We start from the raw sequence: 19114 nt of genomic DNA, 5'->3' as shown, positions 1-19114 counted from the left end.
GGTTGAGAAACACAAGTAGATAAAGGAGAGGGTTGAGAAACACTGTAGTAGATAAAGGAGAGGGGTGAGAAACACTGTAGTAGATAAAGGAGAGGGTTGAGAAACACTGTAGTAGATAAAGGAGAAGGTTGAGAAACACTGTAGTAGATAAGGGAGAGGGGTGAGAAACACTGTAGTAGATAAAGGAGAGGGTTGAGAAACACTGTAGTAGATAAAGGAGAGGGTTGAGAAACACTGTAGTAGATAAAGGAGAGTGGAGAAACACTGTAGTAGATAAAGGAGAAAGTTGAGAAACACTGTAGCAGATAAAGGAGAGGGTTGAGAAACACTGTAGCAGATAAAGGAGAGGGGTGAGAAACACTGTAGTAGATAAAGGAGAGGGTTGAGAAACACTGTAGTAGATAAAGGAGAGGGGTGAGAAACACTGTATTAGATAAAGGAGAGTGTTGAGAAACACTGTAGCAGATAAAGGAGAGGGGTGAGAAACACTGTAGTAGATAAAGGAGAGGGGTGAGAAACACTGTAGCAGATAAAGGAGAGGGGTGAGAAACACTGTAGCAGATAAAGGAGAGGGTTGAGAAACACTGTAGCAGATAAAGGAGAGGGGTGAGAAACACTGTAGTAGATAAAGGAGAGGGGTGAGAAACACTGTAGTAGATAAAGGAGAGGGGTGAGAAACACTGTAGTAGATAAAGGAGAGGGGTGTGAAACACTGTAGTAGATAAAGGAGAGGGTTGAGAAACACTGTAGTAGATAAAGGAGAGGGTTGAGAAACACTGTAGTAGATAAAGGAGAGGGTTGAGAAACACAAGTAGATAAAGGAGAGAGTGGAGAAACAATGTAGTAGATAAAGGAGAGGGTTGAGAAACACTGTAGTCGATAAAGGAGAGGGTTGAGAAACACTGTAGTAGATAAAGGAGAGGGTTGAGAAACACTGTAGTAGATAAAGGAGAGGGTTGAGAAACACTGTAGTAGATAAAGGAGAGGGTTGAGAAACACTAGTAGATAAAGGAGAGGGTTGAGAAACACTGTAGTAGATAAAGGAGAGGGTTGAGAAACACAAGTAGATAAAGGAGAGGGTTGAGAAACACTGTAGTAGATAAAGGAGAGGGGTGAGAAACACTGTAGTAGATAAAGGAGAGGGTTGAGAAACACTAGTAGATAAAGGAGTGGGCAAATGCTCAACTGTGATGGCCACTGGCATGCTGCAGAAGTGTGATCTTCAAGGATGACCGACAGAGTGTATGGCGTTGTGTGGGCGAGCGGTTTGCTCATGTCAATGTAGTGAACAGAGTGCCCCATAGTGGCAGTGGGGTTATGGTATGTGCAGGCATAAAACACAATTGCATTTTATCAATGGCAATTTGACTGCAGATACCGGGATGAGATCCATTGTCGTGCCATTCATCCACCGCCATCACCTCATGTTTCAGCATGATAATGCACGGCCTCATGTAGCAAGGATCTGTACACAATGCCTGGAAGCTGAAAATGTCCCAGTTCTTCCATGTCCTGTATACTCATCAGACATGTCACCCAAAGAGCATGTTTGGGGTGCTTTGGAGCAATGTGTACAACAGCGTTTTCCAGTTCCCACCAATATCCAACAACTTCGCACAGCCTTTGAATACAGTTACATGCACACAATAATGTGATTGTGGATAATCAGATAAGTTTGATTAAAACGTTTACATGCTTTGCAAGAAGAGCAATTTCCCTAATAATCCTGTTTGCATGGACACATCTGAAATCAGGCTACCTACCTGATGGCACTCTGATTAATGCAGAAAATCGGCAATCAAAAAAAACGTTCTACCACAGCAAACATGTTATTTTTGGTAAGCATATTCTGAGTTCGGACATGTAACGTTTGTATGTGAAAACTACTTCAACTGCGCTACATTCAGTTATTCTGAAATCACTTCACTCGCAATAAAGAGGCAGGCTCTCGGCTGGTGCTAGCACATGCGCAGATCAAATACACCACTGGAACGCTGATAAATGTGTGCACATGTCCTAATAATTCAAAAGATTGTTCAGAAAACCATTGGCATATGCTTACTTCAATTTTGACCTTACACCGATTAAGATAAGCAGAGTAAGGTGTTTACATGACTATTGCATAATCCGCCTACGTTATATGGGCATTGAATTTGTGAAGGCCAGGTAGGTGAGGAGATGGGGATAAATTGCTTCTCTAAAGAGAGGCATATTGGATAAACCACTTGTGCACTCTTGCCCTTAATGAGGAATGTTATTTTTCTTGTTGTTTGTAGTGTTGTCAATAAGCCAAACACTTTGGTAATGACATCATAATGTAATTGTATTGATTGTCTATGTATCTTTATTAGATTGGTATGTTTCCCCCACAGCCCTCTCTGTGTGAGGTCTTGTTGCTGAGACATTGATTGCCATTGCCTTGCACGCTGAAAAAGGGCTCATACTGTATGTCAATGTCAGTTTAATTAGAGGGCTGCTGTCCCATTTCTGGTCTTTGGATTATGGACCAACCCGTTTCAATTTATTTAAGGTGGAGTCCAGCCGTTGTTAATCTTTTCATAATATGCCTACTGCCATAATCCGTTTTAATATCAAATTATTAGTGTACATGTAAACATACTCATTGAAGAGGAGTGGGACAACATGCCACAGGCAACAATCAACAGCCTGATCAACTCTATGTGAAGGAGATGTGTTGTGCTGCATGTGGCAAATGGTGGTCACACCAGATACAAACTGGTTTTCTAATCCACGCTCTACTTTATTTTATTTTATTCCCAGTCATGTGAAATCCATAGATTAGGGCCTAATGAATTTATTTAAATTGACTGATCTCTTTATATGAACTGTAACTTGGGGCAGCAGGATAGCCTAGTGGTTAGAGCGTTGGACTAGTAACCGGAAGGTTGCAAGTTCAAATCCCCGAGCTGACAAGGTACAAATCTGTCGTTCTTCCCCTGAACAAGAATTTGTTCTTAACTGACTTGCCTAGTTAAATAAAGGTAATTAAATTGTTGTGTTTATATAATTTTGTTCAGCGTACATGAAGAATGAGATAAAGGCTTTAGAAATGTACAACTCTACAGTACCGTGACTGCTGGTGGTACGACTAGGATGTGACTATCAATATGTAGAATGTCAACACGTGTATGCACATTTTACCAACTCCTTTTGGCATCCCAATAAACAAGCTGACAGTCAATATTCGCTATTCAAATTTATCTTATTACTTAACCAAACCACAAATTCAGAACACAACACTAAAGCTAATTGAACACCCTGTCCAAAGGTACATAACACACAACAATAACCTACATACAACAGCACCATACAACAGCCTGCTGCTCAGCTTAGACAGCATGCAGTGTGGGGCAGTGGTTGCTGCTAGAGATGAGACTAGTCTACATATAACTGCAACAACATTGTAGACAAGCATACAGGACAGGACGCAGGCTACTATCTTTGGATTCAGGTCCATTTCAGAACATCAGATATTCCTGGTGAATCACGGCCAATCACATCTGTCAGTGGGATGGCGGTGGTATGTACAGGTCTAGGACACTTCATCCACATAACTTGGTTCAGCCCCTGTCCCAGTTCCTATCCCATCCCCTGGTCCTTTCCCTGCCCCTGGTTCAGCCCCTGTCCCAGTTCCTATCCCATCCCCTGTCCCAGTTCCTATCCCATCCCCTGGTCCTTTCCCTGACCCTGTCCCAGTTCCTATCCCATCCCCTGGTCCTTTCCCTGACCCTGTCCCATCCCCTGGTCCTTTCCCTGACCCTGTCCCAGTTCCTATCCCATCCCCTGGTCCTTTCCCTGACCCTGTCCCATCCCTTGGTCCTTTCCCTGCTCCTGGTTCAGCCCATCCCAGTTCCTATCCCATCTCCTGGTCCTTTCCCTGCCCCTGGTTCAGCCTCTGTCCCAGTTCCTATCCCATCCTCTGGTCCTTTCCCTGCCCCTGTCCCAGTTCCTATCCCATCCCCTGGTCATTTCCTTGCCCCTGGTTCGGCTCTTGTTCCCCAGGGGAGCCACAGATGACAGCCCTGCAGCGGAGAAACTCTTCCTCCAGCCGACGAATGGAGTCCCCCAGATCAGGACTGGTTCGCTGCACCACCATGTCATAGGCCATCCACGTCAGCTGTACTGGGAAACCACAGGGGAGATGAGGGATAGGGCAGTTGGTGTCAGTATTGGGTCGTACAGAGTATGATTTAAAACACAAGGCGGAATTTAGATAATGGATGTGTGTAATTCCCTTTCCTAAATGTAATAAAAAAGGGTAGTAAATTGAATGGTGGTGGAGAGTTATCTCAGAATAACAATAGGTACATCATACAGATGCTTAATAAAGCTAGTTACCATACCTGATATATTTTCCACGTCTTCAATCATTCTCTCTAAATCCTTGTTCAACTCCATCATCTCTTCGCCCCAGTCCTCTTGATGGTCGCAGGATGAAGGAGAAGCGGCCATCTACAATCCCCGTATATTCTCATTAAAATTAGAAACACTAACTAATAACGTTACTGTAATTGTTGCAACCAAAAGTAACCACACTGTAAATGATTCATGAACGTACCAAAATGATTGGTATAAATACGTTTTATTTTTTTAATAATTTTTATTTTAATTTCACATTCAAATACAATTACAAATTCAGTGCATTACGTTGTACATAACATGGATTCATAAAAACACGTGCATTGTAAATACGTATAAGGTATGGCCGTGGATAAACTAGTTAATACGTTTTCAAATCCGTTTTATTTTGGCGACATTTGATTGACAGGTCCGTGTCGTTAGCTAGCTAAATTCACTAGCTAACGTTAGCTAGCTGACTGCAAACCGTTGCTAAAATGTATCCAAACAAATGAAGCAGTCTGTGAGATTGTATCAAGTTTGGTTTAAATAACACCATTTCGAGTACCTTAATAAAATAAGGATCTTCTTAGTTATGAATATTTAAAAATCAAGAAAAAAATACTTACAATGCTCTAGCTAGGAGACTCTTCCTTTTGTCTTGGTTGTTTGTTAGCAAATATTGCGCGCGCACTGAGGAACACATTTGCGGATCGTCATGCCAATAAATAAATTATTACTTCGAACAATTTACTTAGTAAAAACATATTTTACTGGGAAAACTGCAGATATTAAAACTTTGGTAACAGATCTGCTATAAAATCTCCCTCGAATTTTATTCTGTGGAAATTGTTAAAAGTAGTCCTTGTGCATAGTTATGTGGTTTGTTAAACTTTCAAATCAATTGTTTTTGTTTGGTATACAATTCAAAGTGATAAATGAGTCTCAGCATAATTCTGTTACCATGGAATTTCCCAGGGTCAAATCGAACCCAACCTGTCATGTGCTGGAGCCAATGGCCCATTAATTGATAAGCATCTTGATAGTGGATCGCCCAACAAAAATTCCTTATATTCAATAATACACGGGTTGTTCCACCTCAAAAAAACACAAAAAATAGGATTTCGACCCCTGCAATCTCAGATTGTTCGGAAATCATTTCTGTAGTTAGTAACAGATAGGATTAGCATTCCTGAAGCTTGATTTTGTTTAAATATAATTTGAAATGTGAAATTATGCTAATTGATTACACTCAAATTGACCATTTTAATTTATAGGATTCAGATAATATTCAATGAATATAGTACCCAATGTCTGATTTGGACCAAACATCTTCCTACCAATGAGTAAGACACGAAGGAATCCCCCCAAAATATAAAAAAAACAGCCATGGACCCTCACACCAATCCCACCCCAACAACCAGTATTCAGTATCGGTGGGCTCTCAATGTTTGACAAGTAGTATGAAGCTGTGGCTTGTAGTATTGCTTCTCCATACTATGTAATGTATGCCCATGTGAATCTGGAGATGTATTTTTTTCCCCTGTTCAGAGAAATGAGTAATTGAAGTTGAATGCTGCTCCAGTTTCAACTGTTCTTTCTGCCTGTGATTATTATTATTTGACCGTGCTGGTCATTTATGAACATTTGAACATCTTGGCCATGTTCTGTTATAATCTTCACCTGGCACAGCCAGAAGAGGACTGGCCACCCCACATAGCCTGGTTCCTCTCTAGGTTTCTTCCTAGGTTTTGGCCTTTCTAGGGATTTTTTCCTAACCACCGTGCTTCTACACCTGCATTGCTTGCTGTTTGGGGTTTTAGGCTGGGTTTCTGTACAGCACGTTGAGATATCAGCTGATGTACGAAGGGCTATATAAATACATTTGATTTGATTTGATATTTACCATAAAGTAGGGTGAAAATACAAGGTTTTGACTACTAGATGACACTGATCCTTTGCAACTTTGGGTAGAAAACCGATAGATTTGTCTCATTATGAAAATACACTACATGACCAAAAGTATGTGGACGCCTACTCGTCAAACACTTCATTCCAAAATCATGGGCATGAATATAGAGTTGGTACCCCCTTTGCTGCTATAACACCTTCCACTCTTCTGGGAAGGCTTTCCACTAGATCAGGGTTCCCCAACTGGTGGCCCACGGGTTAAATTGCTTAATTTAATTTTAAAACTCCAGGAAATGAGCTCCAAATGATTTTAATTTAAGAAATATGTTTTAGTCAAACACATCTGTTTGGGCTTCTTGCAGTCAATATGCAGTCTACAAACTATTTGTAATTTTAAACTGGGTGGTTCGAGCCCTGAATGCTGATTGGCTGACAGCCGTGGTATGTCAGTCCGTATACCACGGGTATGCCAAAACATTTATTTTTACTGCTCTAATTAGGTTGGCAACCAGTATATAATAGCAACAAGGTACCTTGGAAGTTTGTGGTATATGGCCAGTATACCACAGAAAAGGGCTTTGACGGTGCCACGTTGAAAGTCACTGAACTCTTAAGTAAGGCCGGCCATTCTTCTGCCAATGTTTACCAATGGAGATTGCATGGCTGTGTGCAAGATTTTATACACCTGTCAGCAACGGGGGAGGCTGAAATAGCTGAATCCACTCATTTGAAGGGATGTCCACATACTTTTTTATATACAGTGCATTCGGAATGTATTCAGACCCCTTCCCTTTTACCACATTTTGTTACTTTACAGCTTTATTCTAATAATAACAAAGCGAAAACAGGTTTCTAGAAATTAGCGCAAAATGTATTACAAAAAATACAGAAATACCTTATTTACGTAAGTATTCAGACCCTTTGCTGTGAGACTTGAAATTGTGCTCAGGTGCATCCTGTTTCCATTGATCATCCTTAAAATGTTTCAACAACTTGATTGGAGTCGTCCTGTGGTAAACCATCTCTGCAGCAGACGGAAGCCACTCCTCAGGAAAAGGCACATGACAGCCCGCTTGGAGTTTGCCAAAAGGCACCTAAAAGACTCTCAGACCATGAGAAACAAGATTCTCTGGTCTAATAAAACCAAGATTGAACTATTTGGCCTGAATGCCAAGCATCACGTCTGGAGGAAACCAGGCACCATCCCTACGGTGAAGCATGGTGTTGGAAGCATCATGCTGTGGGAATGTTTATCAGCGGCACGGACTGGGAGACTAGCCAGGATTGAGGGAAAGATGAACGGAGCAAGGTACAGAGAGATCCTTGATGAAAGCGCTCAGGACCTCAGACTGGGGTGAAGGGTCACCTTCCAACAGACAACGACCCTAAGCACACAGCCATGAAAACGCAGGAGTGGCTATGAATGTCCTTGAGTAGTCCAGCCAGAGCCCGGACTTGAACCCAATCAAACATCTCTGAAGAGATGTGAAAATAGCTGTGCAGCGACGCTCCCCATCCAACCTGACAGAGCTTGAGAGGATCTGCAGAGAAGAATAGGATAAACTCCCCAAATACAGATGTGCCAAGCTTGTAATGTTATACCCAAGAAGACTCTAGGCTGTAATCGCTGCCAAAGGTGCTTCAGCACAGTGCTGAGTAAAGGATCTGAATACTTTTTTTTACCCCTTTTAAACCCAATTTCGTAATATGCAATTGGTTGTTACATCGCTGCAACTTCCGTATGGACTCGGAAGAGGCGAAGGTCGAAAGCCATGCGTCCTCCGACACACGATCCCGCAAAGCCGCACTGCTTCTTGACAAACGCCTCGCTAAACCCGGAAACCAGCCACACCAATGCGTCGACCGAAGTCAGCACGCATGCCCACCACAAGTAGTCGCTAAAGTACGATGGGACAAGGACAAGCCAGCCAAATCCTCCCCTAACCCGGACGATGCTGGGACAATTGTGCACTGCCTCATGGGTCTCCCGGTTGCGGCCGGGCAAGACACAGCCTGGGATGGAACCCGGGTCTGCTGGAGTGCCTTATACCGCTGCACCACTCGGGAGGCCCCTGTTTTACTTTGAATAAATTACTAACATTTCTAAAAAACTGTTTTTGCTTTATCATTATGGGGTATCGTGTGTAAATTGATGAAGAAAAAAACAGATTTAATCCATTTTAGAATAAGGCTGTAATGTAACAACATTTGGAAAAAGTCAAGGGGACTGAATACTTTCAGAATGCACTGTAAATGTTAGTTACATGCAATATGCTTTGTGGACTTCACCGGACAGAGGTTGCTCTCCAGTTTTGTGATGAAACAAAGGTGTGGTTGTATTTATTCTGCTACGGTGTCTTCTTATTGTCTTGACCTATATATCACCGTCGCAAGGCATATGAACTAACCGGTTATAGAGCAAACAATGTAACTATCACAACAAATAGGTTGTAAAATGGCTTTTTCTGTCTTCCCTAGTGATTGTACCCACTACTGATTGTGTGGTCATCCTCACGGTTCATGCCAGTCCCCCATGAAAGCAATTCAGTTTGTCCATCTCTTAGCAACCTAATTCTTCAAACCAACTCTACTTGAATAGTCCAACAAGTGGCCGCTCTCTAATGCAATCCCTATGGTGCAATTCTCACATAAAGACTTTTCCTACAAGCCCAAAACTTTGATGGAAAAATGGGCTAGGGACTAAAATATTGTGACAACCTTAATAGAACCCAGCACCCTTACCATGCACAAAATACTATACCGTGTGTGTTTGGGAATTTTACCATTGAAGACCCTTAGACACCATAACATTGAAACCATTACAACTACTGTAGCTTAAAGCTGCCAGCATACTAGGTTCTGTTGGCTCCTAGAAGAACTCGGTAGGCAAAGAAAATGTCTGTGCCTCGCATACTCCCTGAAAAGACCTTCGCTTGAAAAATGAGAAAAAAACAGCAACATTACTGTTTGTTCCTATTGAGATGCCGTAGCAACAACATAGCCAGTATACAGTACACTCCCTCATAATCAAGAAATCTTTAATTAATGCAGAGGTCTTAATCACGTAATTTTTACATCTAACTAAGATGTTTGGTGCAGTATTTCTCATGTGAAAAAGTGTGCATGAAAACTAGTCGTCTCTCATTGAATGACAGCAAACACTTGAGGTAGTGCACTTCAGCTACCGAACTTCGACTTACCCCAAGAAAAAGATGTATGTACACGAACAGCGGAAAAAGCCCTGTGGAACACCAAAATTAACAAAAGCGTCATAATATATGCTCAAACTGTTTTGACTGGGAAGAATGTGTGGTTAATTTCTTCACCAAGAATAATCTAACAGTACCTAATCCAGACTTTTTTGAAGGGACTAACCACACACAAAGGGGGGGGGGACAAACTGAATTGCTTTCATGGAGGACAAGCTTGAATTTTGAGGACGATTTGATGTTCTACCCAAAGTTGCAAAGGAAATGTTGTGATGTATTTAATAAACACCTGAGACTAGGGCCGGTTTCCCAAAAGCATCATTTTAAGGCTAAATGCATTGTTGAACAATAGGATCCCATTGTTCTAAGATTAATTTAGCCTTAACCTTAAGATGCTTTAAGGAAACCAGGCCCAGCAAAATGGATAAAAGTGTGGTGATATTGAATTTTTTTATTTCATATTTTATTTCACCTTTATTTAACCAGGTAGGCCAGTTGAGAACAAGTTCTCATTTACAACTGCGACCTGGCCAACATAAAGCAAAGCAGTATGACACAAACAACACAGAGTTAAACATGGGACAAACAAACGTACAGTCAATAACACAATATATAGCAGGAACAGCGGCATCTACTGGTCAACACCTGGTCCTATCACACTACTTTATGGTAAATAAACAAGTGACATCAATTAGTTATTGAAAAACACATTACTAGATTCACAGGGAATACATTACATAGTATGGAGAAGAAATACTCCAAGCCACAGCTTCATACTATTTGTCAAACATAGAGAAATGATACTGTATACTGTTTGTTGGGGTTGGTTTGGCATGGGGTGTCAGGGTCCGTGGGTGTCTTTAGGCTGTTTTTGGGGGATTCGTCATACTCATTTGTAGGAAGAAGTTTGTTCCAAATTGGACGTTGGTACTATATTTATTTAATATTATCTGAATCCCATACATTTTAAATAGCCAATTTCGATGCAATCAAATTTCTTGGAGACTTAATAACATTTCAAGAAAATAATGTTTCAGGAATGCCAATCTTGCCTTTCTAACTACAGAAACAATTTCAGAACAATCTGATGGTGGGTGTCACGGCTTGCTGAAATGACATGGAACACCTCATACAGAGCATTCAGAAAGTATTCACGCCGTTTGACTTATTCCACATATTGTTACGTTACAGCCTTATTCTAAAATGGAGTAAAATGTATTTTTTCCACATCATTCCACACACAATACCCCATAATGACAAAACAAAAACAGGTTTTTAGACATTTTTTAAGAAAGAAAAAAAAATATATATATATACAGTGCCTTGCGAAAGTATTCGGCCCCCTTGAACTTTGCGACCTTTTGCCACATTTCAGGCTTTAAACATAAAGATATAAAACTGTATTTTTTTTGTGAAGAATCAACAACAAGTGGGACACAATCATGAAGTGGAACGACATTTATTGGATATTTCAAACTTTTTTAACAAATCAAAAACTGAAAAATTGGGCGTGCAAAATTATTCAGCCCCTTTACTTTCAGTGCAGCAAACTCTCTCCAGAAGTTCAGTGAGGATCTCTGAATGATCCAATGTTGACCTAAATGACTAATGATGATAAATACAATCCACCTGTGTGTAATCAAGTCTCCGTATAAATGCACCTGCACTGTGATAGTCTCAGAGGTCCGTTAAAAGCGCAGAGAGCATCATGAAGAACAAGGAACACACCAGGCAGGTCCGAGATACTGTTGTGAAGAAGTTTAAAGCCGGATTTGGATACAAAAAGATTTCCCAAGCTTTAAACATCCCAAGGAGCACTGTGCAAGCGATAATATTGAAATGGAAGGAGTATCAGACCACTGCAAATCTACCAAGACCTGGCCGTCCCTCTAAACTTTCAGCTCATACAAGGAGAAGACTGATCAGAGATGCAGCCAAGAGGCCCATGATCACTCTGGATGAACTGCAGAGATCTACAGCTGAGGTGGGAGACTCTGTCCATAGGACAACAATCAGTCGTATATTGCACAAATCTGGCCTTTATGGAAGAGTGGCAAGAAGAAAGCCATTTCTTAAAGATATCCATAAAAAGTGTTGCTTAAAGTTTGCCACAAGCCACCTGGGAGACACACCAAACATGTGGAAGAAGGTGCTCTGGTCAGATGAAACCAAAATTGAACTTTTTGGCAACAATGCAAAACGTTATGTTTGGCGTAAAAGCAACACAGCTGAACACACCATCCCCACTGTCAAACATGGTGGTGGCAGCATCATGGTTTGGGCCTGCTTTTCTTCAGCAGGGACAGGGAAGATGGTTCAAATTGATGGGAAGATGGATGGAGCCAAATACAGGACCATTCTGAAAGAACCTGATGGAGTCTGCAAAAGACCTGAGACTGGGACGGAGATTTGTCTTCCAACCAGGCAATGATCCAAAACATAAAGCAAATTCTACAATGGAATGGTTCAAAAATAAACATATCCAGGTGTTAGAATGGCCAAGTCAAAGTCCAGACCTGAATCCAATCGAGAATCTGTGGAAAGAACTGAAAACTGCTGTTCACAAATGCTCTCCATCCAACCTCACTGAGCTCGAGCTGTTTTGATAGGAGGAATGGGAAAAAATTTCAGTCTCTCAATGTGCAAAACTGATAGAGACATACCCCAAGCGACTTACGGCTGTAATCGCAGCAAAAGGTGGCGCTACAAAGTATTAACTTAAGGGGGCTGAATAATTTTGCACGCCCAATTTTTCAGTTTTTGATTTGTTAAAAAAGTTTGAAATATCCACTAAATGTCGTTCCACTTCATGATTGTGTCCCACTTGTTGTTGATTCTTCACAAAAAAATACAGTTTTATATCTTTATGTTTGAAGCCTGAAATGTGGCAAAAGGTCGCAAAGTTCAAGGGGGCTGAATACTTTCGCAAGGCACTGTATATATTACATTTACATTAGTGTTTACTCAGTACTTTGTTGAAGCACCTTTGGCAGTGATTACAGCCTTGAGTATTCTTGGGTATAAAGTTACAAGCTTGGCACACCTGTATTTGGAGGATTATCCCATTCTTCTCTGCAGATCCTCTCAAGCTCTGTCAGGTTGGACGGGGATTGTCGCTGCACAGCTATTTTCAGGTCTCTCCAGAGATGTTCGATCAGGTTCAAGTCCGGGCTCTGGCTGGGCCACTCAAGAACATTCAGAGACTTGTCCCGAAGCAACTCCTGCATTGTCTTGGCTGTGTGCTTAGAGCCATTGTCCTGTTGGAAGGTGAACCTTCACCTCAGTCTGAGGTCCTGAGCACTCTGGAGCAGGTTTTCATCAAGGATCTCTCTGTACTTTGCTTGGTTCATCTTTCCCTCAATCACGACTAGTCTCCCAGTCCCTGCCGCTGAAAAACATCCCCAAAGTATGATGCTGCCACCACCATGCTTCACCGTAGGGATGGTGCCAGGTTTCCTCTTGGCACTTAGGCCAAAGAGTTCAATCTTTGTTTCATCAGACCAGAGAATCTTGTTTCTAATGGTCTGAGAGTCTTTCGTTGCCATTCTACCATAAAGGCCTGATTGGTGGAGTGCTGCAGAGATGGTTGTCCTTCTGAAAGGTTCTCCCATCTCCAAGGACGAACTCTGGAGTTCTGTCAGAGTGACCATTGGGTTCTTGGTCACCTCTCTGACCTCGACCCTTCTCCCCTGATTGCTCAGTTTGGCAGGGCGGCCAGCTCTTGGAAGAGTCTTGGTGGTTCCAAACTTCTTCTATTTAAGAATGATGGAGGCCACTGTGTTTTTGGGTACCCTCAATGCAGCACACATTTTTTTGGTACCCTTCCCCAGATCTGTGCCTCAACCCGATCAAATCTCGGCGCTCTACAGACAATTCCTTCAACCTCATGGCTTGTTTTTTTGCTGTGACATACACTGTCAACTGTGGGACCTTATATAGACAGGTGTGTGCCTTTCCAAATCATGTCCAATCAATTGAATTTACCACAGGTGGAAGTTGTAGAAACATCTCAAGGATGATCAATGGAAACAGGATGCACCTGAGCTCAATTTGGAGTCTCATAGCAAAGGGTCTGAATACTTATGTAAATAAGGTATTTCTGTTTTTATTTTTTATACATTTGAAAAAAAATCTTGCTTTGTCATTATGGGATATTGTGTGTAGATTGATGAGGAAAATGTTTTATTTTAGAATAAGGCTGTAATGTAACAAAATGTGGAAAAAGGGAAGTGGTCAGAATACTTTCTGAATGCACTGTATATGAAATTGGACAATGTTTTAATGTCTGTAAAACAGTTATTCCATTAAAATGTGAGATATTTTGGCATTGCGGCTATTATTTTCAATGTGATCATTTTATCCAGAGACCCTGCTTTAAGGGACCTCCTGAATGTTATCTGAGGCCCCTGGGGGTCCTATACGCCCACTTTTGTTGTGTGAATCGCTGGACTAGAGGAAGTTGTTTGTATGGCTGAATGGTGCAACATTCTGTGGTCTGTTTCAATACCCAGGAGATAAAACTGTAAGGTCAAGGTTCAATGTCCACTAGACTAGAACACACAGCCCTGGTTTTGTTTGTCCAAACCAAACTCACCTTTATTTTAAAAAGGCAGATTTAAAAAACTACTTCTGTGCGCACTAGGGGCGTATTGTGGGGTTTCCGTTACTACACTATTAGTTTTAGACCACACCAACACTTACTACTTTGGCACTCTCATTGTCGATAGAAGTTGTTATTCTATTCTGCGAAGGCTTTTCTGAACTTTGAAACCATACGTCTAAAACACCGGGGGGGGGGGGGGGGGGGGGGGGGAAAGCAGGTGCACCACCTTGCAACTCCCCGGGGGATTAGCAGTGTGGTTACTGTTAGGGTTATTTAAAACATTTTTTAAACAAATTGTCGAAATGGGCGTGGTTTATGACTATGTGGTAGAAGCTAGTGAAGACCTCCCCCGGTGGGCTGAACAGATGCCGCGTGTATGTACTAGTCGGAACTATGAAACTCTAACATTTCCGACGTGCTATCTGGTTGAACAGGACCCTGGTATGACTAGGATAGCAAGTCGTACATTTCAGAGTTTCCTAGTTCCGGTTAGAATGTGAACGCGGCAAGACAGACCTGCGCGTGTGGCCTGTCGCTACTCACTACGTAGGCACAGAGTTTAAACTCTACTGTCTTTGACGTATGTGTCGTTTGCCTGCAACTGGCTTTCACTGTAAAAACATGGCGAGGCTTAGCGAGCATGGGATTCGTCTCAGTTCCGTATGTATTTTTTAAATCAGTTATTTATTGTACAAAAACGGGTTATGAGCTATTGCATTTGTATTCGTTATTATAGTCTATATTGGTTGTTGACGTTTTGTTTTTATTATAAAGAAAATTACTAAATATCGAAGTTGTTGTTTTTTTGCAGATGAGTCCGTCCTTCCTGAATAGTAATTCAACAAGTCATACGTGGCCTTTCAGCGCAGTTGCAGAACTAATAGGTAACAGACAACTTTAATTTGGATACTTTGTGTTTTCATTTCCCCTTCTGCTGGAGGTAGGAACGTTGCAAATGTGTGTGCGTAAAAACTTACTGGTGACATGGCTTCCGCGTAAAAAATACTATAGACGCCATGTCTGTGGTGCGCGCTCTTCATCGACAGCCTATCATCCACCTGTTCTTTTCCCATCGCAATATGTGTCGCATATACTTAACTTTAGTTATAAAATGTAAGTATAATAAATGAAGTGCCATAACTTGGAGGAAAAAGTTCTGCCTACAGTAACTTTTATGACATGACGTCGCTTGCCAGGCATGCAGAACATATTTTTCTCGACGCAGTATCAACACCGTAACACCACTTGTAATGCGCGTAGAATGTTTTCTATTCCTGTTCCTTTTTTATCTGTAGATGTGTTTCAACCAGTCAGCGCTGAGAAACCTCCACTCTGTGCATGATCATTGGTTGGAATTGGCACGTTGGTTGGTGCCGTGTGCATTGTCTGTTGGTTTGTAAAAGCCTACGATTTGCATGCTTGGAATAACCCCAAGTGAGGTGTATACTGGAGACTTGCATTTGGTTAAAATACGCTGTGCTTGACTTGGGCAGGAGCTCACGTAGCTGAGTACCAGCACCTCACATTTGCTACTGCTTGAGCTCCTGTTCCTCTTAGGATATTAGCTCCAAAGTATTGTGGAGCTCCTGCACCTGAATATAAACAGTTCCGGCACCTACTTTAGTCAAGCACTGAAGATACATACTGGGCTTGTTTTGGAGCAGATCACTTTTGTCAAGTCGTTGGTCACCACCTTCCAAAGTGTGTTGCGTTATGGGGATAAAAATGGTCTGCCTACATGATGATTGCTTATACTTTACAAAAACCACATCATCAATGGTCATGAAGGTTTGTCTGCAGTCGCCTGCAAATTTCCACAGTTGCTCTTCAACTTCATCCTGCAGCCATCACCTGAATTGTGGAAGGCAATTGTCAACTAATCATTAGGATGTTTTTGTTTGACCCACACAAACGTGACCAAAGAAGTAACTAAACAGGAACTAACTTTGATGCGATTCATGTATAGTTGAACATGATATTTGAGTCTCTCTTTCACCAATTGTTAGTACAATGTACACCTATATTTAAAGTTTTTGAGTGTGTGATATGGGGATTGGTGACGTATTTATTTTGACATTACATATAATCTTTTAGAAACCATGGCAACACTGACATGGTGCACCGAGCCTTCCTGTTGCAAAACCACATCCGTGTCCGACTTTCGGCTCCCCAACTTCACTTCTCAACTCAAACAAGCCCATTGTGTTGTGACTTTGATTAAAGGCCCAATGCAGCTGTTTTTATATCAATATGAAATAATTTCTGGGTAACAATTAAGTGCCTTACTGTAATAGATTTCCATTAAAATAGGCAAAAATAGTTAACTATTTCTCAAAAAAGATTTTTGTTAGGACTGTCGGAGTGGTCTGAGTGGAGAGGGAACACTGAAAACTAGTTATTGGCAGAGAGGTTTGGAATGCTCTTGGTTATTTGTCTATTAACCAATTTACCGCCTGGAGATGTTTCAAGTTTTGTCACATACAGTGAAATGCATTTCTTACAAACTCAAAACCCAGCAATTCAATAACAATGTAATAATAGGAAAATAAATATAAGAAATATGAAGATCACAAGTAAGTATATACAGGGCCAGTTCCAATACCATATTTACAATGTGCATGGATACTGCAGTGATGGAGGTAGATATGTCTAGGGGTAAGGTGACTATGCGACAAGTATCCTAGTGGTTAAGAGCATTGGGCCAGTAACAGAAAGGTTGCTGGTTTGAATCCCCGAGCCAACTATATGAAAAATCTGTCTGTGCCCTTGGGCAATACACTTAACCCTAATCGCTCCTGTAAGTCGCTCTGGACAAGAGCGTCTGCTAAATGACAAATGTAAACGTGACTAGGCAACAGGATATAAGATACAGTTGAAGTCAGAAGTTCAACCATAGCCAAATACATTTAAACAAATACATTTAAACTCAGTTTTTCACAATTCTTGACATTGAATCCTAGTAAAAATTCCCTGTCTTAGCTCAGTTAGGATCACCATTTATTTTGAGAATGTGAAATGTCAGAATAATAGAATAATGATTTATTTCAGCTTTTATTTCTTTCATCACATTCCCAGTGGGTCAGAAGTTTACATACACTCAATTAGTATTTGGTAGCATTGTTTAAATTGTTTAGCTTGGGTCAAACATTTCGGGTAGCCTTCCACAAGCTTCCCACAATAAGTTGGGTGCATTTTGGCCCATTCCTCCTGACAGAGCTGGTGTAACTGAGTCAGGTTTGTGGGCCTCGTTGCTCGCTCACATTTTTTCAGTTCTGCCCACAAGGTCAGGGCTTTGTTATTGCCACTCCAATACCTTGACTTTGTTGTCCTTAAGCCATTTTGCCACATCTTTGGAGTATGCTTTGGGTCATTGTCCAGTTGGAAGACCCATTTGCAACCAAAGCTTTAACTTTCTGACTGATGTCTTGATGTTGCTTCAATATATCCACATAATTTTCCATCCTCATGATGCCATCTATTTTGTGAAGTGCACCAGTCCCTCCTGCAGCAAAGCACCCCCACAACATGATGCTGCCACCCCTGTGCTTCACAGTTGGGATGGTGTTATTTGGCTTGCAAGCCTCCCCCTTTTTCCTCCAAACATAACAATGGTCATTATGGCCAAACAGTTATATTTTTGTTTAATCAGACCAGAGGACATTTCTCCAAAAAGTATGATCTCTGTCCTCATGTGCAGTTGCAAACCGTAGTCTGGCTTTTTATGGCGGTTTTGGAGCAGTGTCTTCTTCCTTGCTGAGCGGCCTTACAGGTTATGTCGATATAGAACTTGTTTTACTGTGGTAATATATACTTTTGTACCTGTTTCCTCCAGCATCTTCACAAGGTCCTTTGCTGTTGTTCTGGGATTGATTTGCACTTTTCGCACCAAAGTATGTTCATTGCTAGGAGACAGAACACATCTCCTTCCTGAGCAGTATGACAACTGCGTGGTCCCATGGTGTTTATACTTGTGTACTATTGTTTGCACAGATGAACGTGGTACCTTCAGGCGTTTGGAATTGCTCCCAAGGATGAATCAGACTTGTTTTTCTGAGGTCTTGTTTGATTTCTTTTGATTTTCCCATGATGTCAAGCAAAGGGGCTCTGAGTTTGAAGGTAGGCCTTGAAATCCATCCACAGGTACACCTCCAATTGACTCAAATGATGTCAATTAGCCTATCAGAAGCTTCTAAAGCCATGACATAATTTTCTGGAATTTTCCAAGCTGTTTAAAGGCACAGTCAACTTAGTGTATGTAAACTTCTGACCCACTGGTATTGTGATACAATGAATTATAAGTGAAATAATCTGTCTGTAAACAATTGTTGGAAAATTACTTGCACAAAGTAGATGTCCTAAATGACTTGCCAAAACTATAGTTTGTTAACAAAACATTTGTGAGTGGTTGAAAAACTAGTTTTAATGACTCCAACCTAAGTGTATGTAAACCTCTGTCTTCAACTGTAAACAGAGTAGCAGCAGCTTGTATGTGTCTGCGTTTTGTGGAGAGTCAGTATTAGAGGTCGACCGATTATGATTTTTCAACGCCGATCCCGATTATTGGAGGACCAATAAAGCCGATCCCGATTAATTGGCAGATTTTTTTTATATATATCTTTTTTTTTTTTAAGTATTTGTAATAATGACAATTACAACAATACTGAATTAACACTTATTTTAACTTAATATAATACATCAATAAAATCAATTTAGCCTCAAGTAGATAATGAAACATGTTCAATTTGGTTTAAATAATGCCAAAACAAAGTGTTGGAGAAGAACGTAAAAGTGCAATATGTGCCATGTAAGACAGCTAACGTTTCAGTTCCTTGCTCAGAACATGAGAACGTATGAAAGCTGCTGGTTCCTTTTAACATGAGTCTTCAATATTCCCAGGTAAGAAGTTTTAGGTTGTATTTATTATAGGAATTATAGGACTATTTCCCTCTTTACCATTTGTATTTCATGAACCTTTGACTATTGGATGTTCTTATAGGCACTTTACTATTGCCAGTGTAACAGTATAGCTTCC

The 19114-nt window shown here is 41.1% G+C and overlaps 2 protein-coding genes across 4 annotated transcripts in view; one reads left to right on the top strand and one right to left on the bottom strand.

Annotated features, from left to right (window-relative positions):
• Window positions 1-3019: 3019 nt before the first annotated feature.
• On the bottom strand, window positions 3020-15401 carry syce3 (synaptonemal complex central element protein 3). 2 transcript variants are annotated; one of them, XM_021561585.2, is made up of 3 exons: window positions 15060-15401; window positions 4365-4473; window positions 3020-4143 (listed from the first exon to the last, which is right to left on the bottom strand). In XM_021561585.2, exons 1-3 carry the CDS (start codon window positions 15153-15155, stop codon window positions 3971-3973), a joined length of 378 nt encoding a protein of 125 aa, XP_021417260.1. In that variant the 5' UTR covers window positions 15156-15401; the 3' UTR covers window positions 3020-3970. The 2 variants fall into 2 exon arrangements, with proteins under 2 accessions (XP_021417260.1, XP_021417261.1); XM_021561586.2 differs by lacking the exon at window positions 15060-15401 and adding an exon at window positions 4989-5900.
• LOC110489034 (MORC family CW-type zinc finger protein 3) overlaps window positions 14499-19114 on the top strand; it is a 23957-nt gene continuing 19341 nt past the window's right edge. For both annotated transcript variants that reach the window (XM_036943240.1, XM_036943238.1), the window contains exons 1-2: window positions 14499-14742; window positions 14894-14966. In XM_036943240.1, coding sequence (XP_036799135.1) covers window positions 14665-14742; window positions 14894-14966 — 151 coding nt within the window. In that variant the 5' untranslated portion in view covers window positions 14499-14664. The remainder of the gene's footprint in view (window positions 14743-14893; window positions 14967-19114) is intronic.

This window comes from Oncorhynchus mykiss, chromosome 14 (assembly GCF_013265735.2).
Source record: "Oncorhynchus mykiss isolate Arlee chromosome 14, USDA_OmykA_1.1, whole genome shotgun sequence".
In the NCBI taxonomy this organism is placed as follows: Eukaryota; Metazoa; Chordata; class Actinopteri; order Salmoniformes; family Salmonidae; genus Oncorhynchus; species Oncorhynchus mykiss.
Note: the sequence above shows the minus strand (reverse complement) of the source record. Positions and strands in the feature narration are given on the sequence as shown.

Coding starts and splice junctions, on each gene's coding strand:
- syce3 (XM_021561585.2), bottom strand. CDS start 15,155: ATGGGAAAAGAACAGGTGGATGATAGGCTGTCGATGAAGAGCGCGCAC. Junction 4,474..15,059: donor ACGCGGAAGCCATGTCACCA/GTAAGTTTTTAC, acceptor CGGGGATTGTAG/ATGGCCGCTTCTCCTTCATC. Junction 4,144..4,364: donor AGACGTGGAAAATATATCAG/GTATGGTAACTA, acceptor GTGGTTTCCCAG/TACAGCTGACGTGGATGGCC.